This window comes from Serpula lacrymans (genome assembly GCF_000218685.1).
Source record: "Serpula lacrymans var. lacrymans S7.9 unplaced genomic scaffold SERLAscaffold_18, whole genome shotgun sequence".
In the NCBI taxonomy this organism is placed as follows: Eukaryota; Fungi; Basidiomycota; class Agaricomycetes; order Boletales; family Serpulaceae; genus Serpula; species Serpula lacrymans.
The window spans coordinates 218,958-233,464 of NW_006763307.1; the positions used below are offsets into that span (position 1 = coordinate 218,958).

General features: G+C 46.1%; 7 protein-coding genes across 7 annotated transcripts; 4 read left to right on the forward strand and 3 right to left on the reverse strand.

Moving 5' to 3' along the window:
• Window positions 1-465: 465 nt before the first annotated feature.
• On the forward strand, window positions 466-802 carry SERLADRAFT_403091 (uncharacterized protein; the record flags this gene model as incomplete). The annotated part of the gene is made up of 2 exons (XM_007324131.1): window positions 466-683; window positions 744-802. Coding segments are annotated over 2 exons (277 nt in total), but the record flags the coding sequence as incomplete, so codon positions are not given.
• Window positions 803-1,938: 1,136 nt separating this feature from the next.
• On the forward strand, window positions 1,939-3,963 carry SERLADRAFT_358709 (uncharacterized protein; the record flags this gene model as incomplete). The annotated part of the gene is made up of 10 exons (XM_007324132.1): window positions 1,939-2,460; window positions 2,523-2,691; window positions 2,746-2,819; window positions 2,874-3,008; window positions 3,059-3,096; window positions 3,144-3,236; window positions 3,290-3,422; window positions 3,470-3,494; window positions 3,557-3,657; window positions 3,705-3,963. Coding segments are annotated over 10 exons (1,368 nt in total), but the record flags the coding sequence as incomplete, so codon positions are not given.
• Window positions 3,964-4,466: 503 nt separating this feature from the next.
• Window positions 4,467-4,980, reverse strand: SERLADRAFT_403094 (uncharacterized protein; the record flags this gene model as incomplete). Its single annotated transcript, XM_007324133.1, has 4 exons — window positions 4,467-4,527; window positions 4,582-4,655; window positions 4,713-4,841; window positions 4,902-4,980. 4 exons carry the CDS (start codon window positions 4,934-4,936, stop codon window positions 4,469-4,471), a joined length of 297 nt encoding a protein of 98 aa, XP_007324195.1.
• A 1,005-nt stretch (window positions 4,981-5,985) lies between these two features.
• Window positions 5,986-6,742, forward strand: SERLADRAFT_352907 (uncharacterized protein; the record flags this gene model as incomplete). Its single annotated transcript, XM_007324134.1, has 3 exons — window positions 5,986-6,200; window positions 6,257-6,274; window positions 6,328-6,742. 3 exons carry the CDS (start codon window positions 5,986-5,988, stop codon window positions 6,740-6,742), a joined length of 648 nt encoding a protein of 215 aa, XP_007324196.1.
• A 421-nt stretch (window positions 6,743-7,163) lies between these two features.
• Window positions 7,164-9,183, reverse strand: eno2 (enolase; the record flags this gene model as incomplete). The annotated part of the gene is made up of 8 exons (XM_007324135.1): window positions 7,164-7,440; window positions 7,494-7,667; window positions 7,733-7,770; window positions 7,835-8,256; window positions 8,324-8,755; window positions 8,819-8,914; window positions 8,993-9,047; window positions 9,110-9,183. 8 exons carry the CDS (start codon window positions 9,137-9,139, stop codon window positions 7,353-7,355), a joined length of 1,335 nt encoding a protein of 444 aa, XP_007324197.1.
• A 91-nt stretch (window positions 9,184-9,274) lies between these two features.
• Window positions 9,275-9,961, forward strand: SERLADRAFT_480067 (uncharacterized protein; the record flags this gene model as incomplete). The annotated part of the gene is made up of 3 exons (XM_007324136.1): window positions 9,275-9,417; window positions 9,474-9,576; window positions 9,638-9,961. One exon carries the CDS (start codon window positions 9,698-9,700, stop codon window positions 9,917-9,919), a length of 222 nt encoding a protein of 73 aa, XP_007324198.1.
• Window positions 9,624-12,869, reverse strand: hal1 (putative halogenase; the record flags this gene model as incomplete). Its single annotated transcript, XM_007324309.1, has 12 exons — window positions 9,624-9,985; window positions 10,212-10,225; window positions 10,406-10,799; window positions 10,865-10,977; window positions 11,004-11,187; window positions 11,255-11,545; window positions 11,616-11,961; window positions 12,011-12,057; window positions 12,117-12,159; window positions 12,215-12,311; window positions 12,363-12,478; window positions 12,626-12,869. 12 exons carry the CDS (start codon window positions 12,857-12,859, stop codon window positions 9,858-9,860), a joined length of 2,007 nt encoding a protein of 668 aa, XP_007324371.1.
• Window positions 12,870-14,507: the final 1,638 nt, after the last annotated feature.

Genomic DNA, 14,507 nt, shown 5'->3' on the forward strand with positions numbered 1-14,507 from the left:
CCTTGACTTTATCTGAAGAGGATTGCAGAAAGTTTTGCCGACATCGTTACGTTTTATCCCAAGGTCGGCGACATCGTAAACAAAATGTTGCAGGACGCCGACTTGTCTGCCATAAAAAATGCCGCATTCAAAACTCAAAAGGAACGATTGATTCTCGTCCAAATGTTGCTAACCCGTTATTGTAAAGATCTGGACGAGGCCAAGTGCCGCCAGTTGGTCGATCTTGTGACTAGTGAAAAGGATTTACATCGAGTTGGATCAGCTCTTGCAGCGTCAGGCAAAGACATAGACAAGCCGAAGGGTATTCTTGAGAGTGTCCGATCGTTTTTTTTTCTCGGTGATAGTCATCAAGCCGAGGTGCAAGGTATAATCAAGGAAGCACAGGGTGCTGCTGCTTGTATTCCCGATCCTGATTTTCTCTCAACTGTGGATGGGCTTATTTCCTCCCACCCTTTTCTTCTAGACGTTGCAACTCATGTGCGAGAGTTAGCGCACAGTCAGCTTAAAGCAGCTATTGAACGGCATAGTAAAAAGCTCAAATACAGGGTGCTCTCAGTACAGGTGGACGACCACAAGCGGCAATATCGTCAAGAGGCTGCCAGCCGCGAAGAGAACGACCAGCGCAAAGTGCGCCTTGACTTCATTTGCCAAATCAATAAACTCTCTCGATCTGGGACGCATACGTATGTCAGGCCATCCACCAAAAATAAAATACTTAGCGTGCCTGTGTTGCCTGCTTTTAGGTGCACTCTGTCGGTGGACTCGGTTCAAGAAGTTTCAGGAGGAACATATGGATATTCAAGTAAGTAGGTCTGATAAACTTATGAACTCATTTTCTCACAGACAAACAGAAGGTTATGAATTGACTGGTACACGTGAAACACTTAAGGAACCCTTTCACAAGTATACGTTCCACGTTTTAGATTTGACTTCAGAAGATAAGCATAACTTGCAAATGGATCCATATTTTATCCCTTCGCCTCGTGATAGGTTTTTACATAGTTTCCAGCTCCCTATTGGCTTCCATATCGAGTGAGCTGATTCTCACAACCTCGTGCATCAGGCATCATCTAACTTTCCTTTAGGTACGCTCAGCTTCTTGACAATGAAAGGATACTTCTAGTCATATCCGATCGTCTCCAAAATCTGCATATATATCTTGAGAAATTCAATAACATCGACGGAGCGATTAGCAGAGCCAGGAGCAAGAATCTAAACCGCGACAAAATTGGGCAGACATTTGTACTAGCTTTCGACGAGGCAAAGGGTCTCCTTGGTGTCTGTGCGTCTGAAAAGGTTAGCGGTTTTGAAACAACCTGCCGTCTCTCGGTACTAAACAAATCCAAGCTTCAACTGCACATGTTCCAATACGAAGAATCGCGTGGAACGTTTCAAGCCTTAGGGAGTGCAATTAACCTTCTTCCATGGTATAACAACGAAGTTTCCATATGTCATGCTTGTTTCGTCTCTGGGAGCGAGGAGTTGCTTCTCATCGACTCCCTTGCTCAAGCGAGGGTATTTTCTTTAATTACAATGCAATTCAGGTGAGGAAGAACAAAGAAGCTGAGTTGATTCTCCTAACTAATTATTACTGCCGTAACTAGACCGGCCTCATTGAGTCTCCCAAGCGTTCCAGCTTCAATTTATTCCTCTCCGGATGGGTCATGCTTGCTTGTCTCGCAAAACGAGGGATCTTCATCATCTATCACTGCGTATCACTGGAACTCTTTTGGGTCCACTGAAGGCATCCCCTTAGAAAATATAGACCTCAAGGCGGATACCAAAATGGTATTGACATCTTTAGGCAGCAGAAATGCCATCCATTTGGTGATGCTGGACGACATTACTCACCGCTGCTGGTCACATGCTCTCATTATCACTCGAAAGATCACAGAGTTCATGTTCAAGGAGAGAGGTAGTAGAGCCCCATCCGAAGACACAATCAAGCGGACGGCACACAGCTGTCTAATTGATTGTCATGCTGAAGTCTGGACACGTTTTCCTGTGATTCCGGCAGTTCAACGAGAAACTATCTCGACTTCTAGCAAGAGATGCCAAAAGACACTGCTTTTTGTTGCTGATCGTGACCATGAACGTTTCTCGCCCCACTTCTCCGATATGATAATCACATTTGAACGGACCACAAGGAAGCCAACTGGAGATCGACTGAAAACTATCATCGTGTCATCCATGCTGTCCAGTACATTTTATGACGAGCTGTCTCAGGGCATAAAGGGGGAATTTTCTCAGTTTCGAGCGGGAGAGTGGCTCGTCGATTTACTCTGCCTCATTCCCATTCACCTTGCGATCACCAAGGAGAATAGATTTGTCCCTCTTAAAGACGGGGTTTCTTCTGTAGAATTGGAGAAGTCTTTGTTGGGCGCTGAAGTCGGCAGGATTGTTGACGCCTTGTCATTTGGGTGGTACGAGTCGATTTTCGCATCGTATATGGTATCAAAGGTGAGTTTCTCTCCTTTATGGAATATAGCTACATTATGGAACCGACAACTTGACCTATCAAGCCTGTGAAAGTTGTTTCTTCCATGGGCGAGCAGTCAGTTGGAAAGAGTTTTGCACTCAATCACCTTGTCGATACGTCGTTTGCCGGATCAGCTATGCGCACTACGGAAGGTGTTTGGATGTCGGTTACGCCTACGGAGGAAGCCCTAATTGTGGCTCTTGATTTTGAGGGTAAGTGCTTTGCCCTTAGTATCCACTTGTTTCCATTCGTATGGCGGTTTTTAGGTGTGCATAGTATTGAACGTTCTGCACAAGAAGACACACTGCTCGTTCTTTTCAACACTGCAATATCGAACCTGGTTTGTCATCCTGTTGGCAAATTGCATATTTTCCATGTTAATGAGTTTTCCAAGGTTCTCTTCCGAAATAACTTTGCCCTTAGTAGAGACATTACTGGTCTTTTCCATTCCTTTCAATCCAGCTCTACAGTTCTGGATCCAGCAGCAAATCCGACGTTGTTTCAATCAACATTAGTTATAATTATCAAGGTAAGAATGATGATTGTGTATTTGGAAATGAGCATTCACACTGTATACAGGATGTGGTCGACTCTGATAAAGCAGAGATTGCTCGCGAGTAAGATCGCTCAGATATAAGACTCTATTAATTCTGATGGCGTTCAGATTCTCACTCAAATTCCAAAAAATTGTCCAGCAAGAACAAGGAGCAAATTTTATATCGCGATTGCACGCCGGAAAACTTAATATCATTCCCTGGTTTGTGTGTTCTATCAGTGATCGTTTCCATTGTATGACGATGATATTCACAGGCCGGTGATCGAGTCCAAAGAGTTTTATAAGCTTTTTCCGATGGTCAAAAAAGGATTGGATCGACAAGTTATCACCCATAATACAGCTGGCGAATTTCTACATACGATCAAGACACTGATGGCGAAACTGAAGGTTGGTTACATTTTGTGTAACGTTCGTGTCTTACTGACCATATACAGGCCAACGATTGGGGCGCCCTGTCTCGTACGTCTCTTTAACTAGTTACTCAGAAAACTTATCGTTACTGGATACTAATACTGTTATAGAAACGATGGCTGCTCATCGTGCCCAGGTGCTATTGACGCTTCTTCCCAATGCTCTAGCTTTTGGGTTTACAGAAATTGAACCTGAATGCGAGCCGCTCAAGGTTTGGGTTCATCTTTGCTATATTACATTAGCTGACCATCGTTACAGAACATGGATACCGACATGCTTGTTAATAAACCTGATACTACTTCCCAATTCTTATTGGCGACGGTCGGGGAGCTGCAAAACTCTGAACGGGAAAGGGCATTGTCTACATTACGAATTAAATGGGATCGGCACTCAAATCGTCAACTAATCCTAGACACCGATTGGGCAGAAGCACTCTCTAAGCATCTAGAGCATCTCGTAAATATGCGCATCGACCATGTGCAGGAGTGGATTGCTTCCAATATCTCTCGATTTCAAGCTGGACATGCAAACATTGAAAATCTACGCAGAGTCTTCGAGAGCGCTGCTGTAGATCTCAAGGCCAGTATACAACTCTGCAAGATGCAGTGCGCATCTTGCCACTTGCTATGTGTACAGAGTCGCCTGCATGATGGACATCATGACTGTCAAACCAATCATCATTGTATCAACTTTTGTGATTTCTGCGACGAAGCGTCTGTAGAGCAAAAGAACTGCACCATGTCGTGAGTCCTGACGTCAATGTTGATGGTCCTATTCTAACATAGTGATATATATTTTTCTAATGACCAGTGCCGGTCATCCTGGTAAACATATGTCTGTATACTCCTTCTGAGATCGCAATATTTGGCTAATATGGCACATTCATTCTACCCAGATGTGTTGTCAATGCTCATCTGTGCGGGGAACCATGTAAGCTTATGGGGAAACAAGGGTGCTTAGAAGAGTGCACACGGGTTGGTATTAACTTCATCGGACACTGCAAACGCTCATCCCCGAATAGGTCATTGATCATACTGAAGAAGATCACATATGTGCTGCACCTGTTCACGCTTGTGGCGAAGTGAGTTGCCTTATCACTCTCAGTTTTCACTTCTCATGGTTTCATATATTCCAGCCCTGTGTTTTGTCTGACGTGAGGTTAGCTGATGGAACCAGATATTCGTGCAAAGGTACATGTGGAATATCCAGGTATTGATTTCTATCCTATGCAATGATACAACCGTTCTGATCAATTCAATTGGACAGTGACGTGGATCATGTACAGCATGTGTGCGACGCTCGGCTTTGTCCTGTCTCATGTCAGCTATGTAAACGATTGTGTTCTGATAACAATCATCTTCATGGGCTTGAACGTGGAGCAATTCATCTTTGTGGGTACGTCGGCGTCTCGCGGGGAAATTTGAATGACACTTCTAATTTGGCTCGGATTTATAGGCAGGAACATTCCTGCACATCTCTTTGCTCTGCATCTGGTATATGTGAAATTGATACGGCACCTCACTCCATCGAGGCCACTTTCACAGGTAAACATGAAACCTTCCAATATACCAAGGTAAATAAATAACCTGGTCAGTGTTATTCCCTATCTACTAACTATGAACAATGGCTGGCTATTTCCAGTACTCTCAGGGTATGTTGAACGGTATACGCTGTCTAGTGAATATTTAATTTACGCTCCCTTCCTACCGCGTAGTTGCGAAACGATTGAGATGCATTAAGCCCATACCGCCAGGCGTAACAGAACATACAGGGCCACACTCTCATAGTCTTGATAAGGGAATCATCCACTTTTGTGAGGTCAGGTTGGTTTGTCCCGGCCATTCCAAATTTATGAAAGGTTAATCCATGTTATACGTGCTATAGGTGTGATAACTGTGGTTATTTCTGTACATTGCCTCTAGGTGAGTATGGCCGTAAACAGTCATGTCGACTCATTGTCAATATTTCTCCAGGACATCCACAGCAGGAACACGAGACGCGCCATGGATCAATGTCACAAGCCCGCTGGGCTGTTGAAGGCCCCGACGATACAAGTCTCGAACTTGAAGGGCGTAAATTTTCTTCCAACGATGACGGCGCTCCAATGATGTGCAACCTCGTCTGTCAAACCATGGGCAGGCATGTACACATCGACTACTGCCGTGGTGATGTTACAACCCCTTGTGGCGGAAATGCTGAAATGCAGCACATCCCTGCAAGAATGATTCCTTACCCCAATCGCCCTAAAGATGTGATAACTCATAGTTTGCACTGGAGAAGAAGCGGTAAGTCCCTTGTGGACCTGATTGTACCGGAATTGACTCATGTGCAATTTAGGTTTTAAGGGTGACTTGGAATGAACCTCCTTTTTTAATTTCATACTGATTCCGCGCATGTCTTTATAGATCCTTATTCTCGGGACGATCAAACAAATTTTGCGAAGTGGTACGTGGAAGATTAACTTATTGATGCATAGCTTTATAACATAAGCACACTCTAGTGATGCGATGTGTGGAGGTGAAATCAGATCACCTTTTCCATGCAGCGGAGCCTTATCTTGTCTATTTTTTTCGTTCTAGGACAGGAACATTCTGCCACTGCAGGCGGTGCATCGCAGCCATCCTATTGCACTTTGGCTATGTTCCATCCACCAGCGGATCCAAATACCACACCCGCTGGTTTGGGGTATGTGTCCAGTGATGGCCACCTCTTTTCATGCAGGAATCCTGTTGTTATGCAACAAGCATTCCATGTGTAAGTTTGTCGATTTCTGCCCACCATAACCATTCTGAGGGTTTATCCTCGTAAAGAATATTTGTAATTGACAGGTTCGTACATCATAGTATGCAAGGAAAAAAAACTTTTAATCATGCTTGGAAAGATCGGGTTCCATGGGCGCTACTGATCGACGGCCACTAGCAAATGCTCCGGCCTCCAACAGAATTACGCAACGGGCGAATAATAGGTTAGGTGCAGTATATTCCTCCTTGCATAGCTTCTGGTCTGCACGCGAAGCAGCTGTCACCCGAGGTCAACAAATAGCAGCTCGCCGAGATTCGTACAGCGTCATCTTGTTTGATCATACAATGACGGTCGGCGTCGTCAATGACTTCACTAGTTCCCCAGACCAACTTCTCGATACCGTATTGCAGTACAGAGCGAATGGTGGTACAAACTACACTGCAGCTATCCAACAGGCACAGGCGGTCATTGAGCAAAACTGGAGCACAGAACGGTATGTTACGGCGCATAAACTAGAGGTCGCGTACTCATCGACAATAGGACTCCTGTTGTGATTTTCCTTTCTGATGGCGAATGCAGTATTTCAGATGTAACTGTTCAGGACTTGTGTCGCTCAGCTGTTCGGCTTGGGCATGTTTACGTTCTTTTTCAAAGAGTCCTAAATATTCTAATGTTATATGTAGCAAACCCCTCTCTTTCCACGCCGTATCTTTCGGACCAGACTCCAGGTCTGCCTCGCTGCGTAGGATGGCACAGATTGCGCTCGACGTACAGAACAATGCTCCTAGAGACACCCTCGCTCCAGCTGCAGCGACAGTATTGTCTACTTATGCTCAAGCTCTCGATTCTGTATGCTTTGTTTCTGATATTGTTGTCGAATTTAGTGACATTTTTCTTTTGCAGGTTCAGCTCGCAGAAACATTCCTTGGAATAGCGGAGTCCCTTCGAAAGCCAAGAGGCTCTTTGTTGCGATGAATGACTTACCTTCTGCATATTGAATGTCCAATTGTTGGGTATCGATGACTTCAAGTTAAACTTGTTTTGTGTTTGTAACCATTGTGCATCTGTGAATCTAATAAAGATAGCATTGTTTTACTGATGATACAACAACATTACTGCAGGTCTACTTCAACATGCCCTAACCTAAGATATCACTTTACATATTTATTTTTTGAGCAATGCAGGGGGCGTCAATCCTGCAGAAAGGCCTTTTCCTCCTGCAAAAGTGGCACCGGTGTCCTTGATCTCATCCCTGCATCAATATTTAGTACGCAGGCAGGTTAAGAAGAAGAACAGATAACGTACTCAATACGCAACAAAGTGTTGTACTTCGCGACACGTTCACTTCGAGCGGGAGCACCAGTCTTGATTTGACCGACGCCGAGAGCAACGGACAGATCTGCAATAATAGTGTTTTCCGTCTCACCACTACGGTGGGAGATCATGACACCCCATCCATCAGATTGTGCGAGCTGTGCACTACAAGACAGAAACACGTCAGAACTTCAACTTCTGACAGCAATATCGCCTATTGCGCAACTTACGCTTGGATAGATTCGGAGATGGTACCGATTTGGTTGACCTAAGATGGTGAAGTAACGTAAGTACCCATGTCGATAACATGCATTAAAAGCTTTAATACTCGCCTTCAACAACAGGCCATTGCATGCCTTCTTCTCGATGGCAGTCTTGATACGCAGAGGGTTGGTCACAGTCAGATCATCACCGACAATCTGGATACCACTCTGCTTCGTGAAATGAGTCCAAGCTTCCCAGTCATCCTGGTCAAAGGGGTCCTCAATGGACACAATGGGGTATTTCTTGACGTAGCTAAGGTACAAGTCTGCAAGCTCAACACCAGAGATCCACTTGGTGGGGTCTGAGTTGGGGTTCTTAAAGTCCAAGTCGTACTTGCCCTCCTTGTAGAATTCTGAGGAAGCGACATCAAGTGCAATCTTGATCTTGCCCTCATAGCCAGCTTTCTTGATGGCCTCGGACAGGAGCTCTAGCGACTCATCAGCGCCCGAAACGTTGGGTGCGAAACCTCCTTCATCTCCGACGTTAACGGCTATTAAGACACAGGAAAACATTGCCATTCAATCGCAAAAACAAATAGAAACACGCGTTTTCCTTACCATCGATGCCGTATTTGGCGCTGATGACCTTCTTGAGAGTGTGGTAGGTTTCTGTGCCGATCTTCATGGCCTCGGTGAACGAGGTAGCACCAGTAGGGAGGAGCATGAACTCCTGGAATGCGAGTTTGTTGCCTGCATGCGAGCCACCGTTGATGACGTTGAATGCGGGGCAAGGGAGGACATATGGGGGCTTGACGCCCGCGAGTTCGGCGAGGTGCTGGTAAAGAGGCACTCCCTTCTCAGCGGCAGCAGCCTCTGAGACGGCGATGGAGACACCAAGGATGGCGTTAGCACCGAGCTTTCCCTTGTTGGGGGTACCATCAAGCTTGATGAGGAAGTCGTCGATCTCTTTCTGGGACGTGACTTTGAGCTCGGACTTGATGAGTTCGGGAGCGATGATGTCGTTCACGTTGGCTACTGCCTTGGATACACCTGGGATAGAGTGAGTTAGGGTGTGCGATGACGATTATAAAAGGGCGTGGAAAGATGGCGCACCCTTTCCGACATAGTTGGCCTTGTCACCGTCACGAAGCTCGACTGCTTCGTGAATACCAGTGGAAGCACCGGATGGAACGGCAGCTCGGAAGCGGCCTGAGACACGAAACCAATGTGAATGTCAGCTTATCGGAATATAATTTTCTTTGAATATAGATGCTGATTAAAAGGTACCTTTTGCGGTGAACAGATCGACTTCGACGGTAGGGTTACCGCGCGAGTCAAAGATCTACTCGACATTATCGTTAGCACTCACGTAGTAATGAGATCGGTGAGGGGGGAAATGAATACCTGGCGAGCGTGAATTTTAGTGATGGACATGGTGGAAAAGAGAGAAGATGTGAAGGGAACCTTGTCGATGGCGTCCGTTCTTGATTCAAGGCTTTTGGGCCGCATAAAGACATTCCCACGCTGATTATCTCCACCCACTCGTCGGCCTTGCGCTCTCAACTCTTTATCGTCAGCGGACATGACCCCGACATGCTCGCACGTTGTTTCGGACACGTTTTCTGCACTTGCCTATGCTCTTGCTATAAACATGGTCGAGATGTAGACGTTCAGATAAGATAGTGGGAAGTTATTTAAAAGGGTCAAGTCGTGTAAGAATCATGAATATCCTTATTGGTCCCAGTACAGCTGATCTGGGTCTGGACAGAGAACTGAACCTGGTTCATTTCGTTACAGGTCACCACCACATGTCAATTACCGTACTTTTGGACTAAAAGTCGAAATGTCTAAGTCAATTAATTTTGCGACAGGTAAGTTACAGGTTGTTTTTACCTCTAGTATCCAGCGCCATTACCGTCCGATCATAAATAGTACTTGATCAAAGTTCTTTCACGCCACTACTACCACATATCTTTCCAGGTTCAGGACACCATGAAAGCACTGTTCACAAGTGGAGACGGAGGGTTTGAAATCAACGATATTGCCTTACCAGAACCAGATCCTGATGAGATTCTGGTCAAGGTTCATTCTGTGATGCAGAACCCTACTGATTGCATGAACCCTTGTTTCACCACCATCTCATGCATTGTGTTTACACTTCTGCATGGTAGGAAGGGGGTGCAATCGGCGGCGTTGCAATACCGTTGGCTGTGATTGTTCGGGGACTGTCGTAGCACTCGGCGAAAATGTGCCCCACGGTGCTAGGAAGAGTCTCTGGGGCTGTACATGGAGGTTAGTTATTGCGGACCCTAATCAGACTATGTGCTACTTCGTCACAGGCATAGGTCCCAATGGAGCTTTCGCTGAGCACGTGGTCGTCTCAGCAGAGCTTGTCATCATCATACCAGACACAATGTCGTTCCAAAACGCTGCTCAGCTAGGTGTCGCATGCTTCACATCGTGCCACAGTCTCAAACTTCCAAGCTCTCTTGAGCCCATTACTTACATATATTTCGATACCTTGAACTCAACAAGGTCATAACAAGGTAACTTCAATCTTACACAATGCACTGTGAGCTAGATGATGCATCTATAATATATATATCCCCATCTTAACCATTATAATCTAGTTATTGTAGACGACTCGGTGCTCTTCTCGAGCGTCGTCGTCAAGACGAGTAAATAGCTAGATAATCTTACATATCGGCCGTCGTCGCCGATCCGTTCAAAGCTTCGCCAGGCTTCTCGGGGGCCTTCATCAACCCAAGGTTCCCCCTCTCTACTTTGGCCACATAACCAAGCAGAGGGTGTCTGCTCATGTACGTTGCCTCCACATCGTCTCTAAACACCTTGAGCGCGTCGAACTTGCGCAGCACCCGCTCTGATTTCTCGTCTTCGTGCACGAGTTCCTCTATCTTGTCTCGTCCCAACACAGGCGCCTGCATCGTGATCAGCTCTTCGCCATAACGCTCTCGTGCAGCCTTGATGTCGTCTTCGTTTACTAAAGGATCGAAGAACCGCTGGCAGATTTCCATCATCTCCAAGACCTTGGCGTCCGTCAACTCCTTAGAGCTGTCCGCTAATCCATAGATGACTACAGAGGAAAGGGACTGTTAATTATGTACGTTCACCATCGAACAACAGCAGAGCGACTCGCACCTGGACGGAACATTTCGAATGCGTGATCGAAGTTGTCTGCATTTACGTCACTGAGAACAGGGATAGACTGCAGGCGCATCTGCTTGTAGGCTCCCAAAACGACAAACAAAAATCTAGAAGAATTAAGTCAGGAGGACACTTGCCACTGTGAAACACATGATAGACTTGCCTGGTGTGGGCGATGCCAACTTTCGTGTCATGCCAATTCTGTGCCGTTTGCTCATCAACTTCACCTTTCATAGAGGCACAAATGGTAGCGGCAGCAGCAAGTCCTCCAGTCATGGCGATGTGAACACCAGAGGAAAAGAAGGGGTCTATGAAGTCTACAGTCAAAGTCAAGTGAGTGTCAGCTCATGCATTCAAGACAATATAAAAAATCATAAAACGTACTAGCAGCATCTCCAATAATTCGGAAGTGATCGCCAGAATACCGTGAGGCGAAGTAGCTGTAGTCAGCAGCGCTTTTCACACTTCCAGGAATCATGTGTCCCTTGTCTCCAATGATCTCTCTAACGCCTGGACCGAATTGAAGTTGATCGAGGTAGTGCTCGGTGAGCGATGGTTTGTTTCCTTCGGCATTAACCTTCGCCTTTTTGGCATTAGACGCATTTTGATGCATCACAGCACCGACCGAGGTCGTCCCATCATGAAGTGGAATCCCCCACATCCACCCACTTTCATCTACAATCGCAGTGCCCCGTCAGCTCTGTCACAAAAACGCCGAAACCTTGAAAACAAAATGGCGACATACCGGTCATCGCCTCGAACCAAGCCGAGTTTGCCTTCTTCGTGCCCGCTGCATATCTCTTGCAGTCTTTCCAGTAGCCCCAAACAGCGACGTTGCGCAGAGTTTCACGCATCTCTCTGTTCTGCAGGTATTTGGTCGACATGACGCCAGCCCGGCCGGATGCGTCGACAAGCCAGTCGAACGAGATTTTTCCAGAGCCACCTTGCTTGTTCGTCCAGTGCGCGGCGATGGGCCGAGAGGAGGCAGGTTCGCCTTCGAAATCGATTGATTCGACGCGAGTCTCCTCAAAGACCTGCACACCCTCTTTCTCCGCGTGGCGAAGCATGAGGTTGTCCATTTCTGAACGAATCTTGATGCAAAGTCATATTTGGGCGAGATTTCAGTTATAATTTACTTACAACGTTCCAAGTTCCATATCCAGGACCCAGTGCCGTGAAATCGGTCCCTAAGATGCGATAACAGTCAGCACCATGTCAAGGCGTTCGAGCAAGGTCGCAGACTCACAGCTGTCGCGTAAACCTTGGACAAGCTTGAAGGTAGCGCCAGGCTGAGTTGTCGATTGTTCAATTATTAAGGTTCATTTTGGTTCGATAGGTAAATACCTTGGTCAAGAATCCATGGTTAACGAATTCTTCTTCCATACCGATGAACCGGAGGTAGTTCCTCAGAGAAGGAAGCATAGATTCGCCCACATGATATCTAAATCAGCGTAAGTCAAGACCCACCTAACATGGAGCGAGGTCATCATACCTGGGGAACTTTGCAGATTCCAGGAGGACAACTTGATGGCCTTCACGCTGAAGAGCAGATGCAGCGAAGCTTCCTGCGGGTCCACCACCGATAACGAGGATAGTAGTTTTCTGGGGCTAATTGTGTAGAAGTCAGGCATCAAGTAGAGTGGTATCTAAGGAACACCCTACCACTTCAGTCATGAGGAGCGTGGGTTGAATGTTGCTAAGTGCAACGGGTAAGCAGCACTCTCCTCATATACTCTGGAAGGACTGGGAACTCACGGGATTCCCTCCCTCAAAATTACGGCCTAGTGGCATATTCGAGAGATCGCACTTTGGTGATAGATGGCCCTGGGATTTAGTCGATTGATGCTTGGATGATGTTCCGCGAGCCAGAAAGAGAAAGTTGTGATTCTCAGGCTTGAAAAAGAATTCGTATTCACACACGGGAACTGAGCCATTAGACAGACTCGGAGCGTTGACTATAGCCAGTGAAACATATTTGGCGCCCCACATTGTTCAAGTCACTCTTCATCCCGAACGGGCTTCTTCATGTTGAAATATTGATGACGTAAGTTTATGGAGATATTAATTTAATAATATCTGCATTTTCCAATTATGCAGCAAAAGATGAACCTTCTGGAGATACAGTGATCCGAAAAGGAAAGTCTGTAGTGAAAAAGACCCTTTTTTTTGCCATACAAGGCTATGCGTTATGAGCATATCAGTACTACGTACAGGTTTAAAAAATATTCCAGTGGGTCGAGCGTTGATGCGGCGCTGTCCATAATTGGGACCAAATAACTCCTTATAGGAGCCTGAGCGTAGTCAACTGCACCGTCGCTGATTGGACATGCAGGTCGTATCCTGACTCGGGTTTTTCTTCTAGTCGAAAGCATGGTTTCAGGACGTGGGATAGAAGAACAAGTTGGCATCAGTGATGCGATGATAGAGAGCGAGAGGGAAATTGAGGGTGGCGGTGATGTAGCAAATCAGGAAAGGCAGAAAAGTGCGACTTCCCCTGTTACCGTTGGCAATGTATGAAGTGACACTCGTGTCAGTACTGCAACTCCGCTGGCGGGCCCGCCGGACCTGGAACGCAATGTCATCAAAAGCGCTTTTCCAGTGGGAAATGTCTGGGGATGGTCCCGCGGCCTCTGAAATATAGAAAGTTAAGTGATCGATTTCCATGATTTCGTCGTGCCTGAGTTTCAATGCATAGTCAAACATGAATAATACCTATATATGGTATATATGGATACAGCGAATCAATAAGCAGGAGTGTCAGCGCCGCATCAGATTTCTCTCAAAATTCACAGCTCTGCCCGGCAATAGACGAACATATCTGTGAAAGGTCAACCAGTTTCCCGGTTCTGAGTAGTCCACCAATCCGCGAACAGCAATATTGATGGTTTGACCAAGTAATATTATAGGGTTGGCAGTAGTAAGAGTTAAACATTAACATTGAACGTTCAAGTTTGGCAGCACATGCAATTTGACAGGCTATCAGACTTCTGAGAAGCACGCCAAATGATCAGGAAACGGTGAGAATGGGATCGGTTTTTGCCTTCATATCATAGTTACTTATTTTAATCTTTTGAACATGATAAGATACTTATCTCAGGCCCTCTCCTTAGGAATATTTGTCAGGGTTGCCGTTCCAAGTCCGAATTGTCAATCCACTCACACAGCGTCTAGGTACATAAATACTGTGTATCCCCGAAACTGCGCTTTATCATCGTCGCTATCAGAGCTCACAAAGGACTGATCCGGATCGCCGAACACACCTCTGAGCAGGCTGCCAAAGTGTCTTAGAACTGTTCGCCCACTGGCTATATCTCACTCCTTCGCTATGGCCGACCCAAACAGCACAGTTTCGGAGCTTCCGAATCCAATGACACCAATGGCATTTCTGCCCCCAGACATAGCATATCAGACCACCGTCTCTGGCTATATTTTAGTGGGGTCTTTAGGGGTTTGTGCTTTACTCAAATGACATTCGTGTTCTTTTTCTAATCCAATATAATTCACTAGGCCCTAGTATGGGATATCCTTACTAACCTCAGTAACGACTACAAGCTGTTGTTCAAGCACAGAATTAGGTTGCCAACGGTTGTTTACTTTTTGGCTAGGTAAAACTCCCGTGTACCACATAATTCGTTGA